The sequence below is a fragment of the Zonotrichia leucophrys genome, chromosome 27, assembly GCF_028769735.1.
Source record: "Zonotrichia leucophrys gambelii isolate GWCS_2022_RI chromosome 27, RI_Zleu_2.0, whole genome shotgun sequence".
Classification (NCBI taxonomy): domain Eukaryota; kingdom Metazoa; phylum Chordata; class Aves; order Passeriformes; family Passerellidae; genus Zonotrichia; species Zonotrichia leucophrys.
The window spans coordinates 113,306-136,887 of NC_088196.1; the positions used below are offsets into that span (position 1 = coordinate 113,306).

At 49.3% G+C, this 23,582-nt stretch overlaps 1 protein-coding gene and 1 long non-coding RNA gene across 2 annotated transcripts in view; both read right to left on the minus strand.

Annotated features, from left to right (window-relative positions):
* Nucleotides 1-1,451: 1,451 nt before the first annotated feature.
* Nucleotides 1,452-7,164, minus strand: LOC135458367 (uncharacterized). The gene is made up of 3 exons (XR_010442890.1): nt 7,084-7,164; nt 6,175-6,358; nt 1,452-1,665 (listed from the first exon to the last, which is right to left on the minus strand). It is a non-coding gene; the product is annotated as an uncharacterized LOC135458367 (long non-coding RNA).
* A 2,163-nt stretch (nt 7,165-9,327) lies between these two features.
* The window catches only part of MRC2 (mannose receptor C-type 2), a 28,842-nt gene continuing 14,587 nt past the window's right edge, over nt 9,328-23,582 (minus strand). Inside the window, exons 8-30 of the mRNA XM_064733460.1 lie at nt 23,254-23,408; nt 22,874-22,981; nt 20,418-20,533; nt 20,140-20,288; nt 19,805-20,022; nt 19,443-19,585; nt 18,915-19,017; nt 18,688-18,826; nt 18,414-18,449; nt 17,761-17,921; nt 17,377-17,444; nt 17,019-17,119; nt 16,777-16,922; nt 16,272-16,386; nt 16,027-16,190; nt 15,705-15,813; nt 15,016-15,254; nt 14,759-14,927; nt 14,448-14,597; nt 14,052-14,171; nt 13,379-13,558; nt 12,942-12,968; nt 9,328-12,096 (exon numbers count right to left, since the gene is read on the minus strand). Of these exons, the coding sequence (XP_064589530.1) occupies nt 11,876-12,096; nt 12,942-12,968; nt 13,379-13,558; nt 14,052-14,171; nt 14,448-14,597; nt 14,759-14,927; nt 15,016-15,254; nt 15,705-15,813; nt 16,027-16,190; nt 16,272-16,386; nt 16,777-16,922; nt 17,019-17,119; nt 17,377-17,444; nt 17,761-17,921; nt 18,414-18,449; nt 18,688-18,826; nt 18,915-19,017; nt 19,443-19,585; nt 19,805-20,022; nt 20,140-20,288; nt 20,418-20,533; nt 22,874-22,981; nt 23,254-23,408 (3,137 nt within the window). The 3' untranslated portion in view covers nt 9,328-11,875. The remainder of the gene's footprint in view (nt 12,097-12,941; nt 12,969-13,378; nt 13,559-14,051; nt 14,172-14,447; nt 14,598-14,758; nt 14,928-15,015; nt 15,255-15,704; nt 15,814-16,026; nt 16,191-16,271; nt 16,387-16,776; nt 16,923-17,018; nt 17,120-17,376; nt 17,445-17,760; nt 17,922-18,413; nt 18,450-18,687; nt 18,827-18,914; nt 19,018-19,442; nt 19,586-19,804; nt 20,023-20,139; nt 20,289-20,417; nt 20,534-22,873; nt 22,982-23,253; nt 23,409-23,582) is intronic.

Sequence of the window (23,582 nt, forward strand, 5' to 3'; positions counted from 1 at the left end):
AAATTTCCAGTTAATTGGCAAACTCTGTCAAACTCTGCATGGAACTGTGTTCTGTACCTTGCAAAACTCTCTGGAAGGACATATTTTATGTTTTTAAATTCATAGACTATCTTTTCACTGGAGCATTAAGGGTGTACTTGACCTGCTCTAAAAAAAAAATCACATCAACTGATCCAGTGGCTGCTTGTGGTTTGTCTGAAGTCTTTCATCAGTCATCCTGATGGGCTAGTGACTTCCTGACTGTCTTGAGGTTGGGAGGGATTGGAATTAGAACCCAGGCTATGAGATGTTGGATTTTTGTGAATCTTTTATTGTCTTCTAATTTTGAAATGTCCGATTTAAAATAATGCTGTGATAAGAATAATTATTTTCTTTTATTGTTATTGTTGTTATATGTGTATCCTTAAAATTAGTGGGTATTTTGGACTTAGTTATGGGTGAACATCATTAAAAACAAGACAATACCTCTCAAAAAAACCCAAAGAAACCTCACAGTTTTCTCCTGAAAAACTATTGGTTCACAATAAAAATTGAAGTAATACTTTGATATGAAGCACATAAGTCACCTCTCTGTGGTGTATTACTTTTGGCAGTTCCACAAATTCTCACTTGAAATATCATTTTAACTGTCTATTATAATAATATTAAAACCTTTCCATGTGCCATTCAAAAAACAGAATGCAGTGCCAGTGCCAGCTGAACTCAGCGGAGAATTTTACACTCCCAAAAATTGGGCAAAAGAAGGGAGATTAATTTTAGATATCCCCAGCACAAAGCCAATATCAGTTGGCCACAGTTTTTTTTAAGGTCGATGTACAGTCTAAGATATAGAAATATGCTCTTCTATATGTGGTTCATCTTACCTTGCAAAAGATAACATTAACTGGTTAGAGGAGCCTTACTGTGGAAAATCTCATCTTTTTAACAGCATAACCAGGTAATCTAGAAATACCTCTGAAATTCTGGGTTCAGGTGTGAGATACCAAGTAACAGGTGAGAGGACTAGGTGTAGAATCTGCTCTGGTGGATAGGACTCATACAGCAGCAGGTCAGAATTATAGCCAGAATGAGTCTGATTTCTGAGCAGCCTCAATTATTAGTTAATGCCCCAGCATTACATGGTCAAGTGTGCTCTGAATTAGTCAAACTCTCTCTCCTGTAACACAAGCCCGTTCATACATGTGGTACATTTACTGCAAGCAGGAGAAACAGTACAAAATGCTAAATATTTTGATTTGCTATAATTTTCCTAAAATAATCAGGTATTGAAGTGACAGCTTTGGTGTCAAATAATGCAATGTTGCAGCCAGAGGTTACAGATAGCCTGGCTGAAAACTCCACTGAGGAGGCTGTTGGCAACAGGCAGAATGAAAGCAAAACCACTTTCAAACAAGCACTTCAGAGATAATACTGAATTAAAACACAGAGCCGTGGCAGGGGTTTGGGTTGGATTTTCACAAACTTTTATCAGTTGATCATTCAAATATTTTGATACAGAATCATTTACATTCAGTTGTGAAGTATATGTACTTTTTGATACCTGAGTTGGTCCACTCCATGCAATAAATCATCGCAGGAAAAATGAAGGAGCAGAGGCACTGTCCCGAAAGTGGCTCAGTGGTGGAACTTTTACTTCTGTGATGGACAATTGATGAGACTTTGATCCTGTTTTAATAAAAGTTTACCATCAGTACTCTTCTGCTGCTGAGCTGTTTGCATAATTTCACCTTTCACTGATGCAGTTCTGTGTTTCTACAGCTTGGATGTGGAACAGGGAGTGAAACCAAGAGCTTTCAGTTATAGGAGACCTTTGGCTTTTAAAAAAAGCCCTGTTTACCCCCCTCCCATCAGCCAAAGCCCAAAGAGAGGATAGAGATTTCCTCATACTCCATGTGCCATGCTGTGAGGAAGGGGCAAAGGGCCTTGATCTGAAATGACCCCACAGGTTGTATCAGCAAATGTCACGTTCATGCACCTCTCTTTGAGTCTCAGTTCAAATTGGATTTGGAAATGACAAACACCAAGTGCAGATGACACACTCTCTCCCACACGAATCTCAAAAGAATACATTGTTTTCTTTAGTCCTAGTTTAAGTTCTGTTGTACTCCAAAGTTTGAGTGTTATTAGCACGTTATTAAATCATCATTAAATACATAAAAATATCTGACGGTCTGGTAGTCTTTCCCCATGTATAAAGTTAATTCCAAAAGCCAACAACTTAAAAAAAAATAATAAGAATTTACAACTCTAGATTTGTCTTAGTACCAGATGCTTAAATGAAACAAATCTTTTAAGTATAAAGTAATAGATGGGTAAAATTTAATGGCAAACCAGTCATGTCTGTTTACAAGTCATTTTGATATTGAATGTAATCCAAATCTTTACTGTATCTTAAGTATTTCCACACTTGTCCTTTTTTTTAAGTATTTCCATGCTTTATTTTCTTACAAAGCATTCTTTTTGCTTTTTCTAGCTATATTAAATTGTACATCTAATCAGTGTTAAAATGGGAAATCTTTATTAATCTTGGCTGCCTTTCTCCTGGTGCTCAAGACAGCCAAAAGCAGAGGAAAATGAAAGTCAGCTTTGGAGCTTAGAACTCCAAAAGACCTTAAAATTTTGCAAAATTCTTATTTAGTTGTTTCCATTAAATATTAACAATCTCCTGAATTGTCAAGAGGGGTGTTAGATATAAATGAAACACATTAGACATTAAAAAGAGGGAGGAAAAAATTCAGGAAATGCAAGTTTCAGAAATTGGGAAAATTTACATGGCATCGAGTGTGAAGTAAAGATATTTAATTGAAGTTCTCCACAAAAGCAATAAACAATGACAAGAAAAAAGAAACCCCCCCACAGTGTACAAGTTCTGGCTGTTGGGCTTTAGTCCTTTAATTCTTTGAAAGTTTGTTGCACTAAAATTCAATTGGTTCTGTGTTTTATGTGTTGGCAATCCCCGATTCTTCGTTTCAATAAAATGAAATTGCCTGTACCAGCATTTACAAGCTTTTTCTGGAACCTCTAGAAAGAATGCTGGCATCTCTTTAAAGACTTTTTGCATTTAATAAGGCTTTTGTTCTCATCTAATTCTAACAAAGTCACGGTGTTTTCTTTCCTTTGAGCTGATCAGGAAATTCTACATACCAACCCTGTTTACCAGAGCATTGCTAGCAGTGAGGCATTGACATATGCAAACCAGGGCAAGGAGCTGGATTACTTTTTAAGGTGCCATGACAAACTAAGGAAATTTCTAATTTCTTATATTTTCTATAAGAAAATACTCTGCTTTTACTTGCAAGATGATTTTGTATTCTGTGGGTTAGAGCATTGAGCATTTACTCATACAGCTGTGATGTCAAAGAGCAGGGCTCCGTCAAACAGAGCAGAAGCCCCAAGCTGTTTTACACACCAAGTTCAGTGTCTGAACAAAGACCAGCTGAAGCCTTATCCTTTGAGGAAACTTTCTGGGTTGTTTCTTTTCTCAGGATTCAAGACCTACAACTACATTAAGCCATTGGATCTTTAGGTGCCCATCCCTGCTGAGTTCAGAAGGATGTTGGAAGACTGCTAGTAACCTGCTAAAATGTATTCACAGTTTTTTTTTTTTTTTTTTTACCTTGCATTCCAGACAAGAATTTTAAAGAGGTGCTGGTATTACTGATTAAAAAAATACGTTTTCAGCAGTCTTTGTTGTTCAGCAAATTCTTTCAGTCTGTGTCCCCTTTCCCTCCCTTCAAACTCTGTTTTGCCTCACACCTTATCCTGAATGTGACCATTACTCCAGGAAAATAAAATCGTCTTCAATCCTGCAGTACATCTAAGCCACAGAAATGTGGAACCCTGGAACATATTCTGTGAACAAGAGGGTTTTAAATTGAATCAATGAGAAGTAAAGAAAAAAATTTAAATGTAGTTATGAAACTTGCTTGAACTTATTTTTTATTGATACTTCTATCACCTGGTGAGTCAGGGATCACTCACTCCCTATGTCTGAGTGTAACACACTCTATATTTGCTCTGTGCCTTGTGATTGTAAGTCTGCTGCCTCCATAGTTCCTACTCACAACCTTCACTTTGATCTTGGAGTTAAAATATCCATTGCACAGGTATTTTATCTATTTTCCATTAGAGAGGTATTTTTCTTTGTCCTAATTCTGATTTTTAATGGCTATTTAGGCAAAGTAAACTTCATATTTAACTAAATTTTGTGGACAATGATTATTGGCTAAAAAGAGATTAACTCCCTGTATCTGATGTACCACTGCTGAATTGTGTTACAGAACAGGAACTCCTGTCCCTCAACCAGTAAATGGGGTTGTATTTCTTTAAAAGGCTGACATAAAATGCAAATACAAGGGTAAGAAAACTTTCTTAATAGTAAATTATTTATTACTCTAGCATAATAATATTCTCCTGAGTGTGAATTTGCCTTCTTTGGCCAAACCAGATACTTTTCCTTTACCTTCCAGGTCCTATTACAATCTATTGTCCACGTAGTGAAGAGAAAAATGAGAATGCATATTTTAAGTAGGCATTTTCCCAGTGACTGACAGGTATTTTGTTATCTTGCAGATCCATTTACTGAGGAGCTGATGATGAAGTTGCAGATTGTGATGCTGCTGCTAAAGTGATGTTTCTCTTTCAAACGTGCCAGTTGCAGGAAAACAGCACATATAAATACGATTTAAAAGGCTTAGAATGACTGGCAACAATGTGAAATGCCGAACGAGTGGCGCAAGGCTTCAGCTCCTGTGTCTGTAACTCAACTCACTTCTCAGGAAAGCTCAAACAGCTGGAGTGAGTCCCTTTCCTTTCATGGATGCACTTCCCCTTCCATGGGGTTTTGGCCAAAGGATTACTCTTCGGTGCTGTTGGCTGGGGCTGCAGTGACACCTGGTAACTGCCTGACTGATTACAGCTGCAGCTTTCACAGGCTCTATCCCATTAGCTCCAGCAGTGAGGAATTCCTACAGCAGGACTTGCCCTTTCCACTTCCAGCACATTGCCTTCCATCAGAGCATGGCGCAAAACATTCTCAAACACAGAGAGACAAAAAGTGACTTGCTGATGCTGACACATTCCTTAGAATATAAAATTGTGTTTTGAATTAAATTTTAACAATTAATGATCATGTCTCTTCTAAATAGACCTTCCTACTTTTTTTAAATAACACTGTCCCCCATCTAGCCACTATGCCAAAAGAACTACGTCTGGTGGTTACTGAATGGACCAAATTTACTTCTTATATAATATTGGAGAGTTAACAATGCTATAGATTTGACAAACCCATCAAAAAGAAAACTGCTTCTCCAGCTGTATTGTAAATAATAGATAATCTAAGCAAGCAGGACTCTGCATGATTTTGCATGATTTGCAATCAGTGGCTTGAAAAGGTTTTCCACGTATTAAAACTTATCAACACTACTGTAAGGATTACAAAATTCCCATTTTAAGCAAAAGACACCGAGGCATTGCAGTTCTTAGAAGTTTATGTGTAGTGGTGAGAAAACCTTATTTACACTTTGTACTTTCTCACAGTAAGTCAAACTGTATAAATGAAGGCTACATCATAGCCTGTGATAAACAGCCTTTGAATGGTGAGGAAGCTGTTGTACCCTCAGATGGGCAGCAGAACCAAGTTTGGAAGGGGTTGTGCAGGTGCCTTAGAGAGCAGAACAGCAAGATAACTGTGCAGATAATGGCAATCAAAATAATTACTCAGTGATTGTTCTCTGTCTCCAAACTTAAGAGAAAACAATGACTTTTCATCTTGTTAACTTCACTTAGTTTTTTTTTCTTGTTGATGAAGAAAAGAATTCTAAACCACCCTTCATTCTTCGTTTACAGATCCTGACTCTGAGAAAAACATATAAAACTCTCATGACCTTGGAATTCCACCAAGAAGCCTTTATATTAAGTACCCTTTTCACTGTTTTTTTATACTCCTACTTTTCTCCTACTTTAACTAAAGCCAAAACAAGCGTGTTTATGTCACAGTCCTTTTTTAACTTCTACTGATGTCTTTTAAAGTCCAAACACTGACAGCTAATTACTTTCAAAGACCACAGGTTAAGGTAACCAGTAGTGGAGTCAATGGCATTTCTGTTGATTATGTCCCAAAACTGCCTCACCTAATTGGAAACAGTTGGCTAGTAAGATGTGTTTATAACTAACCTCCTTTAACTTTTAAAATCACAAGCTGTGGCGATTCCTGTAGTCCTCTGATGTGCGTCTGGAGTCACCTCTAACACTGACATACTTTGCTTCTGAGGTTTCTTCTGATTAGAGTTTGAGCTTATAAAGTGATGTGATCTTGTCCACAGCTTCCAGCCAAGGGGACCAGAGCACACTTTTATATCTGTGAACAACACATAGAGTGTTTTCTCTCAGCTGGAGTGTGATGAACTTATAGGAAAGTTCTTGTATTTTACGTTCTCTAATAACTATCATGACCTCAACAAAGTGGGAATTTTCCGTTGTTTTATGAGGGAGAGTGTAGGCAGAAAGAAAACAATTGCTCAGATCTTGACTTCAATGCTGGCACATAGAGTTGAATCCACGGAAAGCAGCTAGAAAATACAGCTGTTATTTGGAAGTGAAGCTAGGAAAGAGCCTGAAGGTTTCACTGCACTGTACAGTAAAAAGCCTGAACCATTTGCATCTCAGCCAAATAATTGATCAGTACAAATTTGCTGTATAAATTCTTTTAAGCTTATTTTTAAGGCACAGATTTGTACATGAATTTTCTGTATTCTTGCCTGATTTGCACATTTTCTCAATTACATGAACTTGAAACATTTTGCTTAATACATTATAATTCTTTTTACTCTGTGACGAGATGGTATAATTTTGTAAATTTTAAGGGACTTATTATCCCCTATGCTGCTGGTTAAGTCCATACTGGTTATTGTCCGTCACTGGAAACCTGATCCATGTGTGGAACTGTGCTCACTGGTGTTCACATTGGACCTTACAAACTGAGTACTGAGTGAATTAGAAGGTAACAATTCAGCATGAACTGGTAATCATCCCAAGTGAGGAGCACCCAGCATATTTGATTATTCCTGAAAAAAAATCACTTACTAAGCAGACAGCGCATTCACAGAACATTGGATTCCTCCTTTATCCCACACAGATTAATACCTTCTGAGTCAGGCTTATGTCTGGCTTCTGGGAATAAGGAAAGAAAGGTCTTGTGCTGACTAGTTTTGCACAAACTGGTTGTTTTTAGAGCAGCAGTTTTTACCACAGAGTGAAATGAAAACAGCTGCCGAGAGCAATTTGATTCAAAAAGGCAGTGGCCACTGGTCACAGCCCAGACACATCCGTGGCTCTGCAAAACCCTGGCCTCTGCTGTGCTGCAACCCCTCAGCACATTCATGTTCCTGAACATGTAACACTGAGCGGTGACCCTCACAAGCAGCACTGTGCTGGATCTGAGTGACAAAGAGCAGCTCAGCTGAGCAGGCTCCTCACCCTCTCTACACTCTGCTAGCTACAGCTTGTAGACAAACCCACCACATGCCTTAAGTACAGCTGAGCATGGATTCTGCACTGCCTGTGCTGTAGGACTCCCAAATATACTAGAGTGCTTCCCACACACTGTGGATATTGGGGCCATCTCAGTGCATGGCTACAAGTATTCAGTACAAATGATGAGTAGGGCATGAGCAGCTTAGGCCTGTTTTTACCTATCAAATTGAGGGATTTAGCCTTTGAGGGCAGGATTCTGTGCACATGTCATCAGGTGCTGTGTAGACACTGCAGCTCACCAAGCTGCCCTAGTCTCCTCTTTTTATTCAAAACAGGTCACTGTTCACCTGACCCAATTTAGGTCTGCCAACACCCAGTGAGTGCACCAGAACTGACACAACAGGAGTCTCAGGCTGTGCCAACACCCTGGGCTGACTCAGATTTATCAGATGAAGCCCAGCCTGCGGTCTGTGTGTGGTGTGCTGCCCTTACATGTGCTATAAACTGCTTCTGAAAATAAAAAGGACATTTCCCTTCCACACCCCTACACTAGCCCATGATCCAGGGCTGATCTGTGAGCTAACAGGCAGCTCACCTGCCAGAGACTAATTTAGAATGTGCTAGTTGCCTGCTTTGGAGGTGCTGCCTTCCCTCTATCTGATACCTTGGTATTCAGCAGGGAAGTTAAAGGGGATTGAAATAATGAGGCTATTTTGTATCCTTCTTCAGATTAATCCATTCTGAACCAGACCTCATGGAATTTTCTAAAGCGTCTTTTAAAATGAGCATGCTCAGTTCAAATTTCGAAGAGTTGATAAAAGGCAGACATTCTTCAGGCCTGTGAGAAAGAGCCTCTGGTTACTAGAAACTGTGCTTTTCCCCAAAGGCCACATTTCTTTTGCATTAAAATATAAATAAGTAAACCACATTCTGATCTTCACTGTTTCACACCAGTATTACAAGATTTGCCTGAGATTCGTTTGAAGAGAAAACACATACCTGAATTCAGGTCAGATCACCCTGAGAGGGTTTAACTCCAGAAGGAAGTTGAGTCCAGTTTCCTTTTCCCTGCTGCAGTGCAGTGTCCCTCCACATTATTTCTACTGCTGTTTACAATTAAACAGAGCAGCACTCCCTGAGATCCTCTCACCTCTTGGGTGAAAACCAGAAGAGAAAAATAATTTCTTCCTTCAAAGCATCCTGAGAGTTTCTGCTCCAGGTGCCTGCTCTGTGCTCTTTACCCAATTAAAGACAAAATCAAATGGGCCCAGTAAACCCAAACAAAACCTCATTGAAATTTAAAAGCTGTGTGGATGAGGCAAGTAGGAGCATGGGTTAGTGGTAGTTGACAGTGCTGGGGGAACGGTTGAACTCGATGAGCTTAGAGGACTTTCCCAACCTAAAAAATTCATGATTAAGTGATTCTGTGATTATGAAATCACCTCTCTCCTGGGCACAGTGGGCAAGCAGGGAAGTGCTGGTTCTGACCCCAGGGAAAGGAGTGGTGGGTGTGCACAGCCCCAGGACAGGGAAGCCCCAAAGAAGAGGGAGGTGAGGAAACAGCACCCAGAGACCAGTGCAAGCAAGGGAAGCCTGATGTGTGGGAGCGCTCCAGCCAACACTTCAAAACAACCAGTGGAACAGAGACACCATATCCATGGGACATGCAACCAAAAAGCACAAGGAATCAATACAACATCCCCCTCACCTGGGCACTTTGGAACCTCCTCTGCTGCAGGCAGGAAAGTGTCATTCCAGCTTTACAGTCATTTCTTGTTGGGGACACAGGGAAAGACAAGTTTTGCTTTTCCCAAATAAAAGGAAGGGGGAAAAAAATAAAAGGAAGAAAATAAGTGGGTAAGGAAATTTTATTTCCAAGTTTCTAAAAGGAACTTACAAACCACAGAGAGTAAAAAAAAAGCATATATATATATATATATATATATATGTGTGTGTGTGTATGTGTGTATATATATATATATATAAATATATATATTTGACAGGGTCCTGTTAAGCAATTCTTCATATTACCTAATGGTGATAGATGATACCATGTAACCATATATGTGTTTCCCTGCTGACAGCTCACAAAACTCTTCTCAGACGACATTTCTCCTAGACTGTACAGATTTATTTTCTCAAAAGCAAAGGAGAAGGAAAAACTACAAAGTAATCCAGAAGAAAGAAAAAAAGAAAACTCTCTTAAACAAGGTCTTCCAGGCTGGACTGGGTGAGAGCCAAGTTTAACAACTCCTGCAGGGCTATGGGACCTCCTTCCCAGCCTCTCCATGGTACAGAATTTCCTCCAGCACCTATCACTCCCCACCATCCCACCATTAATGCCTTGTGCTACCCTGCTCCCACCCTGTGCAGGGTCTCATCACTTCAAAGGAGCCCCGACTGCCCAGCTGCACCCTCAGCACTGCTTTGCCCTTGCACCTGCCCATCAATCCTAACCTCAATCTTTATTTTTTAGGACTTCCTAACATCTCTGACCATCCAGGAGTTAATCCTAGACCTCCACCTCACCAGCAGCACAGCTTCTAGCTCAGGATGCTATTCCAAGCACCCCTGCAGCAGGAATTCCAGATGCTGGGGATGAGAAGGGATTCATGCTTGGCTTTTCAGGCTCTAGCTCCCACATCAGGAAGGCATGGGCTCACGGACAGAACCAACTGCTCCAAACTAGAAAGGACTCAGGAAATAAAGGCAGAGAAAGCTGAGAGAGAGAAATGGAGCTGGGGCAGATCTATGTGCTCCAGATTCTTCCTCACCCTGAAATTTCATGGCAGCTTTCGTAGGTTGCCAAAAATTAAACAAAAACTAAGCGGTACCCAGTTACCCCATTCCACCCCCCAACAATTTTTTTAACACTTAATGTCCAGCTTAAGTGTTCATCAACAGATTTTAAAATGCACACGGGTGTCAAAAAAGAGACTTAGAAAAATTTTCTTGTTCCTGTTCTTACAGCAAAACCAACCCCAACTTGAGCCTCAGAGGCAGAGGGCTAAAGGCAACATCTTTTGTAGGACTGTGTCACCCCACTTCAGAGGTCCAAGGGGCTCCTTGGATCCCATTCCTAGCAGGGAACCGTCGTTGAGGACCTAACAACTCTCGCTGTCTCCAGGCATCCTTCATCCCAGGATGCTGCTGCATGCAGCTGATGGAGGATGGCTCAGCCCTGGGCACCCCCACTCCTCCCTGCACAGCTCAAAAGCCAGGCAGGAAGGCACACACTGCCTTCCTCCTCCTCCACCTCCTCCTCTGCTACACCCTACATGGAAACAGGCAACCACACACACCCCAGTCAGCTGTGTGAAAAAACGTATATATTCAGCACGCACTCAGTACAGTATAGCAACAAAAGCTACCATAATTTCCTTAGAAAACCAACAAACCACCAACTTCAAAATAACCACCAAAACTTCCCAAATCCTCCCCACTCTAGAGCACTGATCCTCAGCCTTCTGGGCCCAACAAGGCACCAGCAGCAAGTGACCCCAGCCCCACGCCATCCCTGCCCAACAAGGCACAGAGGGTGGTCCCAGATCTCTGGCAGCATCTCCTGCCCCAGCACCCGACTCCTCCTGTGGGCTCCGGGGGGCTGAGGGCGCTCCACCAGAGGGGCTGGGCCAGCATTTTGCTGGTGTGCTCTCCCGTGCAGTTATTTGGGGGACACACACATCAAAGAAAATGAGACAAGCTCTGGCTTACAGAACAGGGAAGCTGCCACAGCATCCCTGGGGCTGTACACAGCCCTAGGAATGTGCCAGGGAGGAGAGAATTCCATCGCTGATCCTGTGGGGCTCCATGCTAGGATCGCTGCAACAGTATGTCTGCTTTCTGCTAGAGGCGGGGATGAAGCCGAAGAGAGGGAAGGAGCGGCACAATGGTGGGGCTGGGAGCTGGCAGGGCCCTTGCCGCTGCACACAGAGGGGAGGTAGATCGGCTTTGGAGACCTCTTGCCTGGGAGGATGTCTTCATGGACACCAGCTCGGTTCCTGGGAGAAGAGCCTGCTGCAGGGCCCTGAATCCCTGTGCTTGCCTTCTCCCAAGGCAAAGGTGTCTTGGAGCCCGTTCATGCCACTGGAAAGCTCTCAAACTTGTGCAGCAACTTCTCTCAAAACTTTTTAGCTCTGAAACTGCCACCACAGCTGCTGCAGGCAAAATCCCAGCAGCTGGGGACAAGCCCAGAGGTGATGGCAGTGACATGCCAGGCAGGAGGGACCCTGGCTCCCTCTTGCCCACCTGGCTGGACCGCAACCCTGATCCCAGCCCCTCTCCCTGCCCTGCCACACCAGTCCTGCTGCCACCCCTGCCCCGTGCACCATGGGGATAGCATGCATGATGCTCTCCATCCTCCCCCCTCCCCAGATCCCCATCCCCAGCATCCCCTCTGCCATTAGTCTTGCTGCTCGTTCATCTCCATGTCTGACACCAGGATGTTCTTCTCAGCAGATTCACTGGGGTTGGAGGTGGTGCGGCTGTAGCGAGCGCTCTCGAAGGCGCCCCGCTCTGCGCCCTGTCGGCGCTTGTACAGGAAGACAACGACCCCCAGCATGGTGCACAGTGCCAGTGTCGACAGCACAACCACTGCGACGGTTGTTGTGTTCTCTGGCAGAGCTGCAGGGAGGAAAAGGCTGTTGAGAGGCAGACAGATGGCTCCTGTTCCCCGCTCAGCCTGCAGGAGAGGCTGAGGCTGGTGGGGCTCCAGCTAGACCCGTGTTTCTGGGCACGGTGATTTAATCATAGAATGTCCCAAGTTGGAAGGAACCCACAAAGGTCACCAAGTCCAACTCCTGGACCTGCACAGGACACCCCAAGAATCCAGCCCTGTGCCTGAGAGTGCTGACCAAACACTTCCTGAGCTCTGGCAGTCTTGGGGCTGACTACCGCCCTGGAGAGCAGGACAGGACTGGAATGAGATTAGCTCAGTTGGTTAAGCATGATGCTAGTAACACCAAGGTTGTGGATTTGATTTCCGTATGGGTCATTCACTTAAAGAGCTGGACTCAATGATCCTTGATCCTGGTGGGTCCCTTCCAGCTCAGCATATTCTGTGACTCTGCCAATCTGCTTTGGTGTTTTGTGGACGTCTTGCTCTGGGCAGACCTCCTGGGGCTGGGCAGACTCCCTGGGTCTTTTGTGGTGTGTATGAACATTTAGCAGCTGCCTGGGATGGATCTTTGGGATCCTCCCAGCAAACATGCTGGCCATCCCCCTGACTGACCAGGCAGTGTGGGCACTGGAAGGAGAGTCTGGCAAGCAGCTGGGCAGACACACACCTTAATGAAATGATGGCTCCTGCTGCTGAGGAGTCCTAAGTCAAGGCCAAAGTCACTTGGGAATGGCATTCTCCACCCGTAAACCCCATTCCTTTCATTATTTACATAAGTCGGGCTGTGGCACAGGCTCCCAGTCCTCGTTTCCAGTCCCAGTACTATGCCCAGGCTGATGGTGCTACTCACCTGCCCTGGAAAAGCTGCTCTCCTCCACTGCAATGGCAACATAGACAGGTGAGTGCATAGCCACGACACCCTCCCATCTTCCCACAACCATCAACTCTGGACCCACACTCTGCACTGCTCCCAGTGCTGCACCACATGGGCAACAGGTGATGAATAGCTGGGCTGGTCCTCTGGCTCTGCTCTACCACTGTTCCATTGGCCCCATCCTGCCCCAAGGAGCTGACACAGCCAATGAGACACATTGGGCGCAGCCCATCACTGAGCCCAATGGAGACCTGTAAACCCCAACACCAACCCATATAAGCCCCTGCACTGGAATTACTGAAAACATGTGGTTGGTGCTGCCACTGTGACAGTTCTGCCATGCACCACCCTGCCCAGACCCCCAGCTCACCCTACATCAGCCCAGCAGCCTCAAGCAGCAGAGGGGGCCCTACCTCGGGGGATCTTGCAGATGACCCCCATGGTTACGTTTGTGCAGGAGCCTAAACGCCACACGCCATTGCTGCTCTGGATCCAGTAGCAGCTGTTCTGGCTAAGCATGCTGGGCCCCGTGTCGTGCTGGCCCCAGTTGGAGTAGTTCACAGCACTGTTGTCATGCCAAACCAAGGTGCCACCTGGAAAATGGGAAAATTAGGCTTAAGGCAGCTGAAGAGGACACCCCACCTTTGCTCCAGTTCAGAAAGTACAAGGAAGTGTGACAGGACTCTGGGAAGCCTGGTCTAGTAGAAGGTGGGCCTGCCCATGGCAGGGGGTGAGACTGGATTGGCCTGAAGGTCTCTTCCAACCCAAACCATCCCATGACTCTGTGATTCTATGGTGAGGCAGTGTGATGAGGAGGACCAGGGGCTACAGCACACCTTCCTGAATCTGCAGGCTCCAGTGCCTTGAAGAAGGTTTTGGCTTTGGGTTTCCTATCCCACCGAGCCAGAGGAGGGCACACGCAGTATGTCCAGCACAGCCTGAGACACTAGTGTGCCTGGTCACACTATGGTATGAGCCCTCCTCACTGGTGCCACCACCAAGGGCTTCCTCTGCTCACCACAGACTTGGTGGGAGTTCATGGAGGTGCCTGAGGGAATATCTCAAACCTCATTCCTTCCTTTGTACCTTTGGGGTTGAAGGTCATGCCCAGCCAGGCCCCCTTGGAAAGGCCCTCGTACGCCTGGAGATGCTCCCACACAAAGACATTCTCCATTTCATCCTGGATGGACAACACTGTGCCGCCAACTGCAGAGGGAAGACTGTCAGGGAGAGGCCCAGAACTGCAAGGATTGAGTTAGGGAGCAGCAGTGCCCAACAGGACAAAGTTCAGGACCCACCCATGAACCACGTGATGACTGCGGAACCCTAACATGGAACAGCAAGGAGACAATGGCTGACCAAGGCTGGACAGGGGCACAGGGACAAGGGGGCTCTGCTGCACCCACAAACATCCTGGGGATCTCGCTCTTTTCCATTTGCAAGGAAGCATCACCCTCCTTTACCACCCCAGCTCCCTCATACCTTTCTGGCACCTCTTCATGGCATCCTTCTGCCCAAGAGTGATCTCCATGTGGAAGGTGTAGCAGTGATCCCGGAAGGGGATCCAGGACGAGTCCTCCAGCGATTTGGGACAGCTACCACTGTAGGTCCACTTGTGCATGCGGGGGTGACCTGGGAAGCACATGGTATATTAAAGGTGTGGTGGGGCACAGGATGTTGGGGTCCCAGAGCACAAGACCCACAAGGACATGTTCCAGAAGGTCCCTGGTGGGATGCCGTCTCTATCCCTTGGTCACACCCCACCCAGACTACCCCAGGCCACTGGCCAGCACCTGTTTGGAACTGACAGATGCCCCCCTGCAGCCTGGTGTCACAGCCAGCTGTGCGCCAGCTCCCGTCCGTGTCCATGTAGGAGCAGCCAGTGATCTGTTGGGGCTCCCCGTCCTGCCAGTTGGTGTAGATGAGATTCTCCTCTGTCAGCCACGAGTAGCTCCGGCCTCCCTGGAACACCACAGGGAGGAGGTGCCTGGGAGGCTGCTGTGATCCCTCTGGGGACCCGTGCCCCAGGTGCCTTGCCCCCTTCCCTCACCTCATCATTGGCCAACCCAATCCAGAGCGGAGCCTGCAGGCTGCTGACAGCCTGTGTGAGGAAGGCCTGACTGTAAGGGTTGGAGATGGTGGCCAGGGTGGCATTGAGGGTCTCGCAAAGCAGCAGCGCCTCGTGCCACCTGAGGGGTTTCTGCAGGATGCGGTAAGTGCTGTTGTGGTAAAAGAGGGTGCCAGTAGGAGAAGGGGGGAATGGTGCCTGCGCAGGGCTCAGGGCCGGGTCTGGAGGAGAAAAGAGACATGGTCAGAGGGCATGGAGGATGTTCCTGCATCCCAGGTGGGTCACCCTTTTGTCCATCCCTACCCAGGCCAGTCTGTCCCTAGTAGTATTGTGCTGGTTGCACCTGGCAACATCCTGGTGCAACTGGGAAGGGCAGAGGGACATCCTCAGGAATGACAAGCACTGACACCCTAGCACCATCCCCACCTAAGAGCTGTCCACCAGGATGCACGTCCCTGTGGGGACACACTGAGCCAGGTTGGTGTGCACAGGTTTGGGGCTGTCCCACAAAAGGCTGAGATCAGAGACCCACCCACCTAAGTTAAGTCCGTCTCCTCAAGCTAAACCCATTGCCCCAGGTTCCCCAGTCCCATCACAACATGGGGCACCAGGGTGGCAGTGACAGCTCCTCAGCCAAGAGAGCTGGGGCTGTCCCCTCATCCCCCTCCTACCTATGCTCCGCTGGCAGACATAGCCGTGTTTCTCCTCCAGGCAGCTCCGGTCATCCCAGCGTCCCGTGAAGAGGGGGGGTGAGCCATGCCACACCACAACGCAGTTGGTCTGCACAGCCAAAGCACAAGGTCAGCACTGCTCTTTGCACTGTTTTCCTCCACAGCAGAGATTCCCATGCCAGAAACCCCCACCCTGCAGGGCTGCATCCTGCACTGCCCTTGGAGAGCCACCCCAGCCCACTAAATCTTTCCTTTTCCAAGGCTGGGCCTGGCACTGTGGGACCTTTCTGAGGGAAGGGGTGCTATGGGGAATCTCCCTCACCGGCTTGTCATTGGAGCTGGAGGAGCTGCAGCCTGAGGGCTCTCCAGGTGCCCAGCTCACGTGCTGCAGCGGCTCCCCCTCCACCCACTGGAACTCCCCCTGGGCATCGTGCAGGCCAATCCAGAGGTCCAAGGAGATGTTGGGCAGCATGGAAGTGATGAAGGCTGCAAATGACAGGTCAGAGGCTGAGGACCACCCGTGGCAGATAGAACCCTGGTGGGGTGGTGGGGGTAGAGGAGACCTACCCTGCTCCAGGGGGCTGGCAATGGTGGCCAGGATGGCGCCCTGGCTCTCACACAACTGCTTCGCCTCTGGCCACTTCACTATCTCGCCTTTGTTATGGCCATTGAAGCTGAAACACTGCAGACGCAGGGGCACAGGATGGGCCAGGAGATGCAGCTGACCCCAGTCCTGAACCCTGCACCCTCCCCACTCAGCCACCCTCTGCAGCCCCATTCTGCCACAATGGTCCTTCGCCCCTTCATACCCTCATGCGGGCCACCCCCCAACCCCTCTGCCCTTCCACATCTCTCCTCACACACCTCACCTTCACCATCCCATAGCATGTCTCCCAGCATCCCTGTAAATGCATCCCCCAGCACTCCCCACAAAACATATGCAGGCATCTCCATCCTGCCATTTTGCAGCCACTCTCTCTGTGGCTCCACAGGGCTGGTGGAAGACTAGGAAGCAGTCGTCATCCTGCCATCCCCTCTCCCATCCTGCTGTCCTCTCTCCCTCCAGTGGTACCTTGCTGAGGAAGGGCAGCCAGCCTTGGGGACAGCCCCCACTTGTGGCAGCAGGTACCGGAAACAGGGAAGGCTTCACAGCTGTCGCGTTGCTTCGCTTGCAGATGTAAGGAAGTGCTGTCATGCACTTCTGGTCCCCCCAGTCCTCTGTGGGAAGGGACAGGCTGGGCATGAAGCCCCTCTGCACTGGTACCAGTGCCCCAGCCACTCAGAGCCCCATGTGGAGCCCTGCCCTGCCCTCACCTCGGCTGGCTGTCATGTACACACACTTCCTGTCCTTGCTGATGGGCCGAGGCTTGCCTGGTGCCCAAGAGACAAAGTTGAGGAGGGACCCATCAGACCACCTGGAACAGCATCAGGAGGATGAGCAGTGACTTGGTGAATGGGACCACTTGAATGCCCTAACTGGGAGCATTTTCCACCACTACCCTCTTGGGTGAGGAATCTCCAGCCCAGCACCCCATAATGAGACCCAAGATACAGATGCTGAGTCACAGCACTCTGAGATGTGGGAACCACACTGTGCAGGGACATAGTGGTATGGGGATGTCATGGGCACTGTAGGGTAGGGACGTCCAGGGATACAGTGGCTGTGACTTACTTGAACCTCCCGTCGTTCTCGTAGGTGTGCAGCCCAATCCACCAGTGCTGCTCCTGGCCCCTGGAGAACTGCACGCCCAGAGAGGATATATCAGTGCCCTTCAGGGACTGGAGAGTCTTTGGGGGCAACTGAGGCTGCCATGGGGATCAGACACCCTTCCCCAGCTTGCAAAAGCAAGGCAAAAAACATCACTTTGCTAAGCCCCAAACCCACCCCCAGGCATCAGGACCAGCCACCACACAAATCCATCATGACCCCAGCAAAGCCTAGCACCCCCAAATATGGTCCCTTCAGAAAAGGGTGAAAGAAGGCGAGGAAGAGCACCCACAAGGTAGCAGAGCCCATGGCCACTGGTGCCCTGGGAAGTTCCTGTCCCCTTGGTACCTTCTTCAGGTTCTGGCCCAGGAAGTGCAGCTCGGCCTTGCTGTGCACTGACGTCAGCTCAGCCTGGAACCAGCTGCAGATGCGCTTTGCCTGCAGCCATGTTGAGTGGTGTTCAAAGAACTTGTACTCAGCCTCCTGGTACTTCAACCACTCTTTGCTGCCTGCAGGCACAGACCAGACCTTACACTGAAGCTGACACCCCTGCCATGGTCACCCTGACAGGACATCCACATCCCTGTCTATTGGTCTGCTTTGCTTTTGTCCCTCTCCTGCAATGGAGCTGCAGTGGGATGCCTGGATTCCCCTCCCTCCCACAACCTGCCCAGGATCCACCCTCTTAATAACACTGCAGCAGACATCCATTGAAGACATCAGGTGGTCTATGCATGACCTGAAGTTGAGCCAGGAGAGGTTGAGGTTGGATATCAGGAAAAGGTTCTTCCCTCAGTGAGTGGTCAGGCACTGAACAGGCTCCCCAGGACAGTAACTATGGCTCCACAGCTGCCAGAGCTCAAGGAGTATTTGGACAACACTCTCAAGCACAGGGTAGGATTGCTGGGGTGCAGGGCCAGGAGCTGGACTCAATAGTCCTTGTGGGTCCTTTCCAACTCAAAATATTCTGTGACCTTGTCAAAAGGCTGTGGCTAACACACCTTGGGTTGTGATCTCTGGCTCCTTCACATCGGCACCTGGAGAAAGGGCAAGAGAAGGTGTCAGTGGGGTGCAGGCTGGGATGCTCCCATGGATGCTTCTCTGCAAACCATCCATGGGCTATAACAGCAGGATGCCCCTCCTGAATTCCCCCAGAAGTGACAGTACCTCTCCCAGTCCTTGAATTAGGAATCACTCTCCCTCCTCCCAAGGATTCCGCCACCCTACAGCCCATGCAGTCACAGCTGATGGTTTTGGGGACCCCTTTGCCAGCACCTTTGGGCAGTTTGCAGATCCAGTCCAGCTGGGCTTCACACTGCATCGGCATCCACTGCAGGGAGGCTAGATCCAGCACTGTGCAGCTCCGGATGTCGTCATCATCATAGTTGCTGCGGTCGAAGTTGTGGTAGAAGAACTGGGGGTTGAAAGAGATGGGCAGTGTTGGTCCCATCCACCAGCACCAGATTTGTCCCTCCCACAACTCAAATGGCCCCTGGACTCACCCCCAGCCCGTCGCTCCACCTCCAGCTCTGGTCCCCAGCAGGGTCCCGCCGGTTCAGGCCAATCCAGAACCAGTGCTGCTCATGAAGCTCCGGTTCTGACTCCCTGTGGGGACCCAGGGGCACATGTGAGTACACAACCTCCTTCAGACCAGAGGGGTTTATACTTCTCTACAAATATATATTTATAATCAAGGCTTTTTCTGTTTGTTTTCAAAGCCTGCCATCCCCACATACCTGAAGATAGGAACTGGGATAACAGGCATGCCATCTCAGGACTGGAGCTGCTTTAAACCCAAGCTCCATCCCCAAATTACACTGAACTTCCTGTGCACCTCCCACATTAGCCACACCAACTGATGCACCTTCTGTACACTGGTCTGTGCTCAGAGAGATCCATCCATCCATCCATCCATCCATCCATCCATCCATCCATCCATCCACTCACATCTGCTAGATCACCAGGAGGGCTGTGGGCATGTGGCAAGCACACACCAGCAGTGGGACACACTGATGCCCCCAGCCTCTCACCCAAAAATCTTGTTGAGGGTGTTGGCAACAAAATGCTCCTCCTCATAGCTGCCTAGGCTGAGCAGCTGGGCTCCCAGCTCCCGGCAGAATTCCTGTGCAGCGATCCACGTCTTCTTCTCTTGCAGCTTTTCGAAGTTGAATACCTGGGAAAGGAAAAACCCACAGCATGGGAGGCTCAACAGCAGAACAGGAGCAGAGCCCTGTTCCAACCTGCAGGCAGCCGTGTCCCAGGACACAGTGGCGCCATCCAGCCCCAGCCAGGGTTGTGGAGTGCCTCTTGCAAGCACCAAAATGTGCCCCTCACTCCCCTGCCCAGGGGAGGCATGTGCATCCCCACACCAACCTGTCCAACCCCCCTTCACCTTGTAGCAGTGACGAAGTTTGGGGTTGGAGCTCCATCCTGGGGGGCAGTTGGCAGTGAGGCTGGGCGTGGGGAAAGGACTGGGCAGTTCAGGATTCACTGGGGTGCCCAAGTTCTGTCGACAGATGTACTTGGCCTTGAAAGTGCTGCAGTTCTTCACCTCCCACAGCCCCATGGAGCTGCCAGTGGCCAGGGCCACGCAGCCACCCTTGTTGTAACCTGGAGTGCTCACAAGAGCAGGGGAGATGCCAGCCTTAGAGTTGGACTGTTCTGGGGGGGCAGTGCCAGCCCTGCCCTCCATGGAAAGGGAGTCTTCATCCCACCCCCATCCCTTACCAGGCTGGTTGCGGTTCCAGTGAGTGTACGTCACCTCATCACCGCTCAGCCAGTGGAATGCGCCTGTCTCATTGATGTCCTGCAGAGCTGTCCAAAAATACTCCCCATCCCAGCCATAGATGAGACTGCTCACATATGCCTGCTCGAACCTGAAGGGACAGTGAGAGTGGGATCGTCTACTGGGACACTGAGCTGCCCATGATGCTCCAGCCCTTGGAAGTCACTTCCTTGCAGGGCTTGTTTTGGGGCAAACCCACCACCACTGGCATGGCACTGACCTGTTGGTGATGGTAACCAGCGTGGAGCTGTAGTCAGAGCATGTCTTGCGGGCATCTCTGTAGGGGACATGGTCCTCGCCCAGCCAGAAGCAGGATGGGCTGTGCCACTTCCAGCCCTGGGGACGGGTGACAGGGAACATCCACCACTGCCCACCTGGACCTCCCCAGAAGGATGGGAGCAATCCCAGGGCACGAGAGCAACATCCCAAGTTCCCCACCACCGCCTCTGCCTTCTCCTGGGAGGTCTCCTGCCCCCAGCTGCCCCAGCTTGACCCCGCTCAGCTTTGAGTTTCAACAAGCCCCTGGCCCCAGAGGACATGGCTACAAGGGAAAACAAACACCCAGGCAGCTTCAAAGCTGGGGAAACAGCTCTCTCTGCCAGCGTCAAGCCCCGGCCAGGGAGCAGGCAGGGGAACACAATCCTCCTCTTTACACTGCAGGACTGAGTCCAAAGCGAGTACCACCGCAGCCAGCTTTAATCCCCTGCCTTGTTGATGTTGGAGTCTCTCCGGGGTTGGAGACACAATAGTGTCTGTTTTCTGCCAGAGCAGGGAGCAGGGCGGCCCTGGGGGTGGCAGCAGTGGTGGAAGAGTCAGGAGGGACATGGGGACTCATGTGCAAGAGGGGACACACACCCTTCACAAGGGTGAAGAGGCTCAGCCAAGGAACCAAGTTGCTCCAGGATCATGGACCCCCTGGAGGGGGAAGCATCACTAGGGTTCCACTCCTGAGTCCCCTGGGCATTGGAAGGACAGTGGGGGCACATGCCATATGTGTCATCAGTGCAGTGTCATCAGCACAGTGGGGAAGGAAGCAGGACAGCAGCTTTGGGAAATGAAAACCACTGCAAATCCCAGTTTTTCCTCCAAGTTCCTGCTCCTACAGCCTTTCTCCGAAGCTGGCAAATCCAGGTACAGACTCATAAGCTGGGTCCCTCCGGAACAGCATAGATGCAACTGAGCAACCAAGAAAGGAGGCCTGTCCTGGGACAATGCAACGTCCCCAGATGGGTCCCCAACCAGCACCAGCCTCAGCACCCCTAATACCCCAAGGGTGCACTCCCACATACAGCACCACAACTAGTCCCTGTGATCTAAAAGAGGACCAAGACAGGATCCCCAACCCCACGTGCTGCCTCCAGCTTCCAACTCCAGTGTGCCCCCACATCCCTCCTGATCTGCCTTTACCATTGCCCAAACCTCTATACTTCATTGCTTCCTCTTTAAGACTCTTCCTGAAATAAAGAAGATTTTTTAAAGGGAGAAAAAGCAGCAAGGCCACCATGAAAAACCAGCACAGTGGCTGGAGTGGATAGAACCAAATGCCTGAGCAAGATGTGCCTCCTCCCCACCAGCTTCTGCCTCTGGGTGGCAAAAGTCCTCATTGAGAATGAGTAAGTAGAGGAAGGATGGTTCTTGGTTCATTTGTCCCTTGCATTGGTTCATTGGTTCATTTATCCCTCACAGTTCGTTTCCCAGTGCATCTCTGCTGGGCACCCAAGGCCAAGCTAAGACTGAGGCTGGAGAGCCAGGAGGGAGTTAAATCTCCACAGGGAGTCCTCAGGACCGCTTTGGGGACACACAGATACACAGTAGCAGAACTCTGCAACTGAGTGTCTCATCCATAGTACCTGTGGACACGGAGGCTCTTCCAGCTACGTCTGGCTGCCCTCAAATCTGGCTCTGCATGACAGCTCTCCTGGCTGCTGTGCTCCCCCAGGCTCTGGCATAGCCAAGCAGCTGCTTGAAATGGGGCTGGGACACCGGAGGAGCCCAGCAGCACCTCTGGGAGCTGGCCTGGAGTGGCTGCTTGCTAGCCAGGGCACAAGCATGCCGGCCAGCTCTGAAAGGCTGGGAGAGGTTCAAGAGCCACGCGGCTGCCAGACTCAGTGCTTGGAGGCTTTGCAGAGAACCACAAAAATCACTTCCCAGCAAGCGTGGGAACAGGCCGGCTTCAGCCCTGTGTGACAGCTGGGGAAACCGAGGCAGGGCACAGGCTGAGTGAGAATCTGCTGGTTTAGTGACCCCAAAATGTCCATGCCCTGCCTGGAGGAGGCAACCTGCCATCTTGTCAAGGCGTAGGGCTGGCAGCCACCTCCATCCTGCCAGGTTCCCACGTGCTCCTGTGTTTTAGCACAAAGAGAGGGAAGGGGGGATAAAATGAACATCCCTGCTGGCAGCCAAGGCTGCCTGATGGGGAAGAGTCTTGGACAATGTGCCCAGACGCATGTGTTTTGTGTCCCAATTTCTTCCCATGGACTCCTCTACCATGGCAGCGAGGGGCTCAGCAGCCCCAGAGTGCTCCAGCTCAGCAGCTCTCAGGCACACACCAGCTGCTCTGGGTGCTGCTCATCAGCGCTCCCCTAAATGGTTTTAGGGAAAGGTCCCCTTGAAGCCTCAAGCTTCATGCAGAACCATGGAGCAGCCAGAACTACTGCTGCCCCATGTGCCCCTCACCTTTCGGCACCCGTGGTCATCCTCCTCCTTCTCCTGGCTCACCCGACCAGGCTTTTTGCAGATGGAGGGCAGGGTCTGGTTACAGGGGCTGTCATTCCACCTCCCCTCCTGCAGGATGGTAAAAAAAGTGGCAATGAGCCCATCTGACAGCCTGGGGAATGTCCCAGTCCCTTCATCCCTACATTGGGTCCAAAGACTTTACTCCCCTACACCAAATCCCCAACCAAGATGAGACAGATTCCTCCCATCCCAATGGCTCACATGAGCTAGCTAAACCCAGCTGGAGACACTCCCTGAGGAATGCCTTCCTCAGTAATGAGCATGCTGCAGTGCTCCCTGCAGAGGTGCAGGATAACCCCCCATCCCCTCCGGGCTCTCACCGGTCCCCAGATGGTAACACAGTCCTCCAGGCTGTCACGGAAGTTGTTAGGCTCAAAGGGGTGCCAGTACGTGAACCTCACAGGTGTCCCATCTGACCACTCAAAGTTCATTTGCAGCTTGAGGTCATTTAGGCCAATCCAGAGCTCCTCCACATCTGCCAGGACAGGAAGGGAGGGAGTGAAGTTCGCTCCCCCTGGCTGACCCTGTGCAGACCCCCCATGACCTCAGCCCTCATGATGGAACTGGTCTCTGCACCAGCACCTGCCAAAACCCACTCAGGGCTCAGCTCTGAACTCCTTGTGCCAGTGGACACCAGAGGGCAGGACAG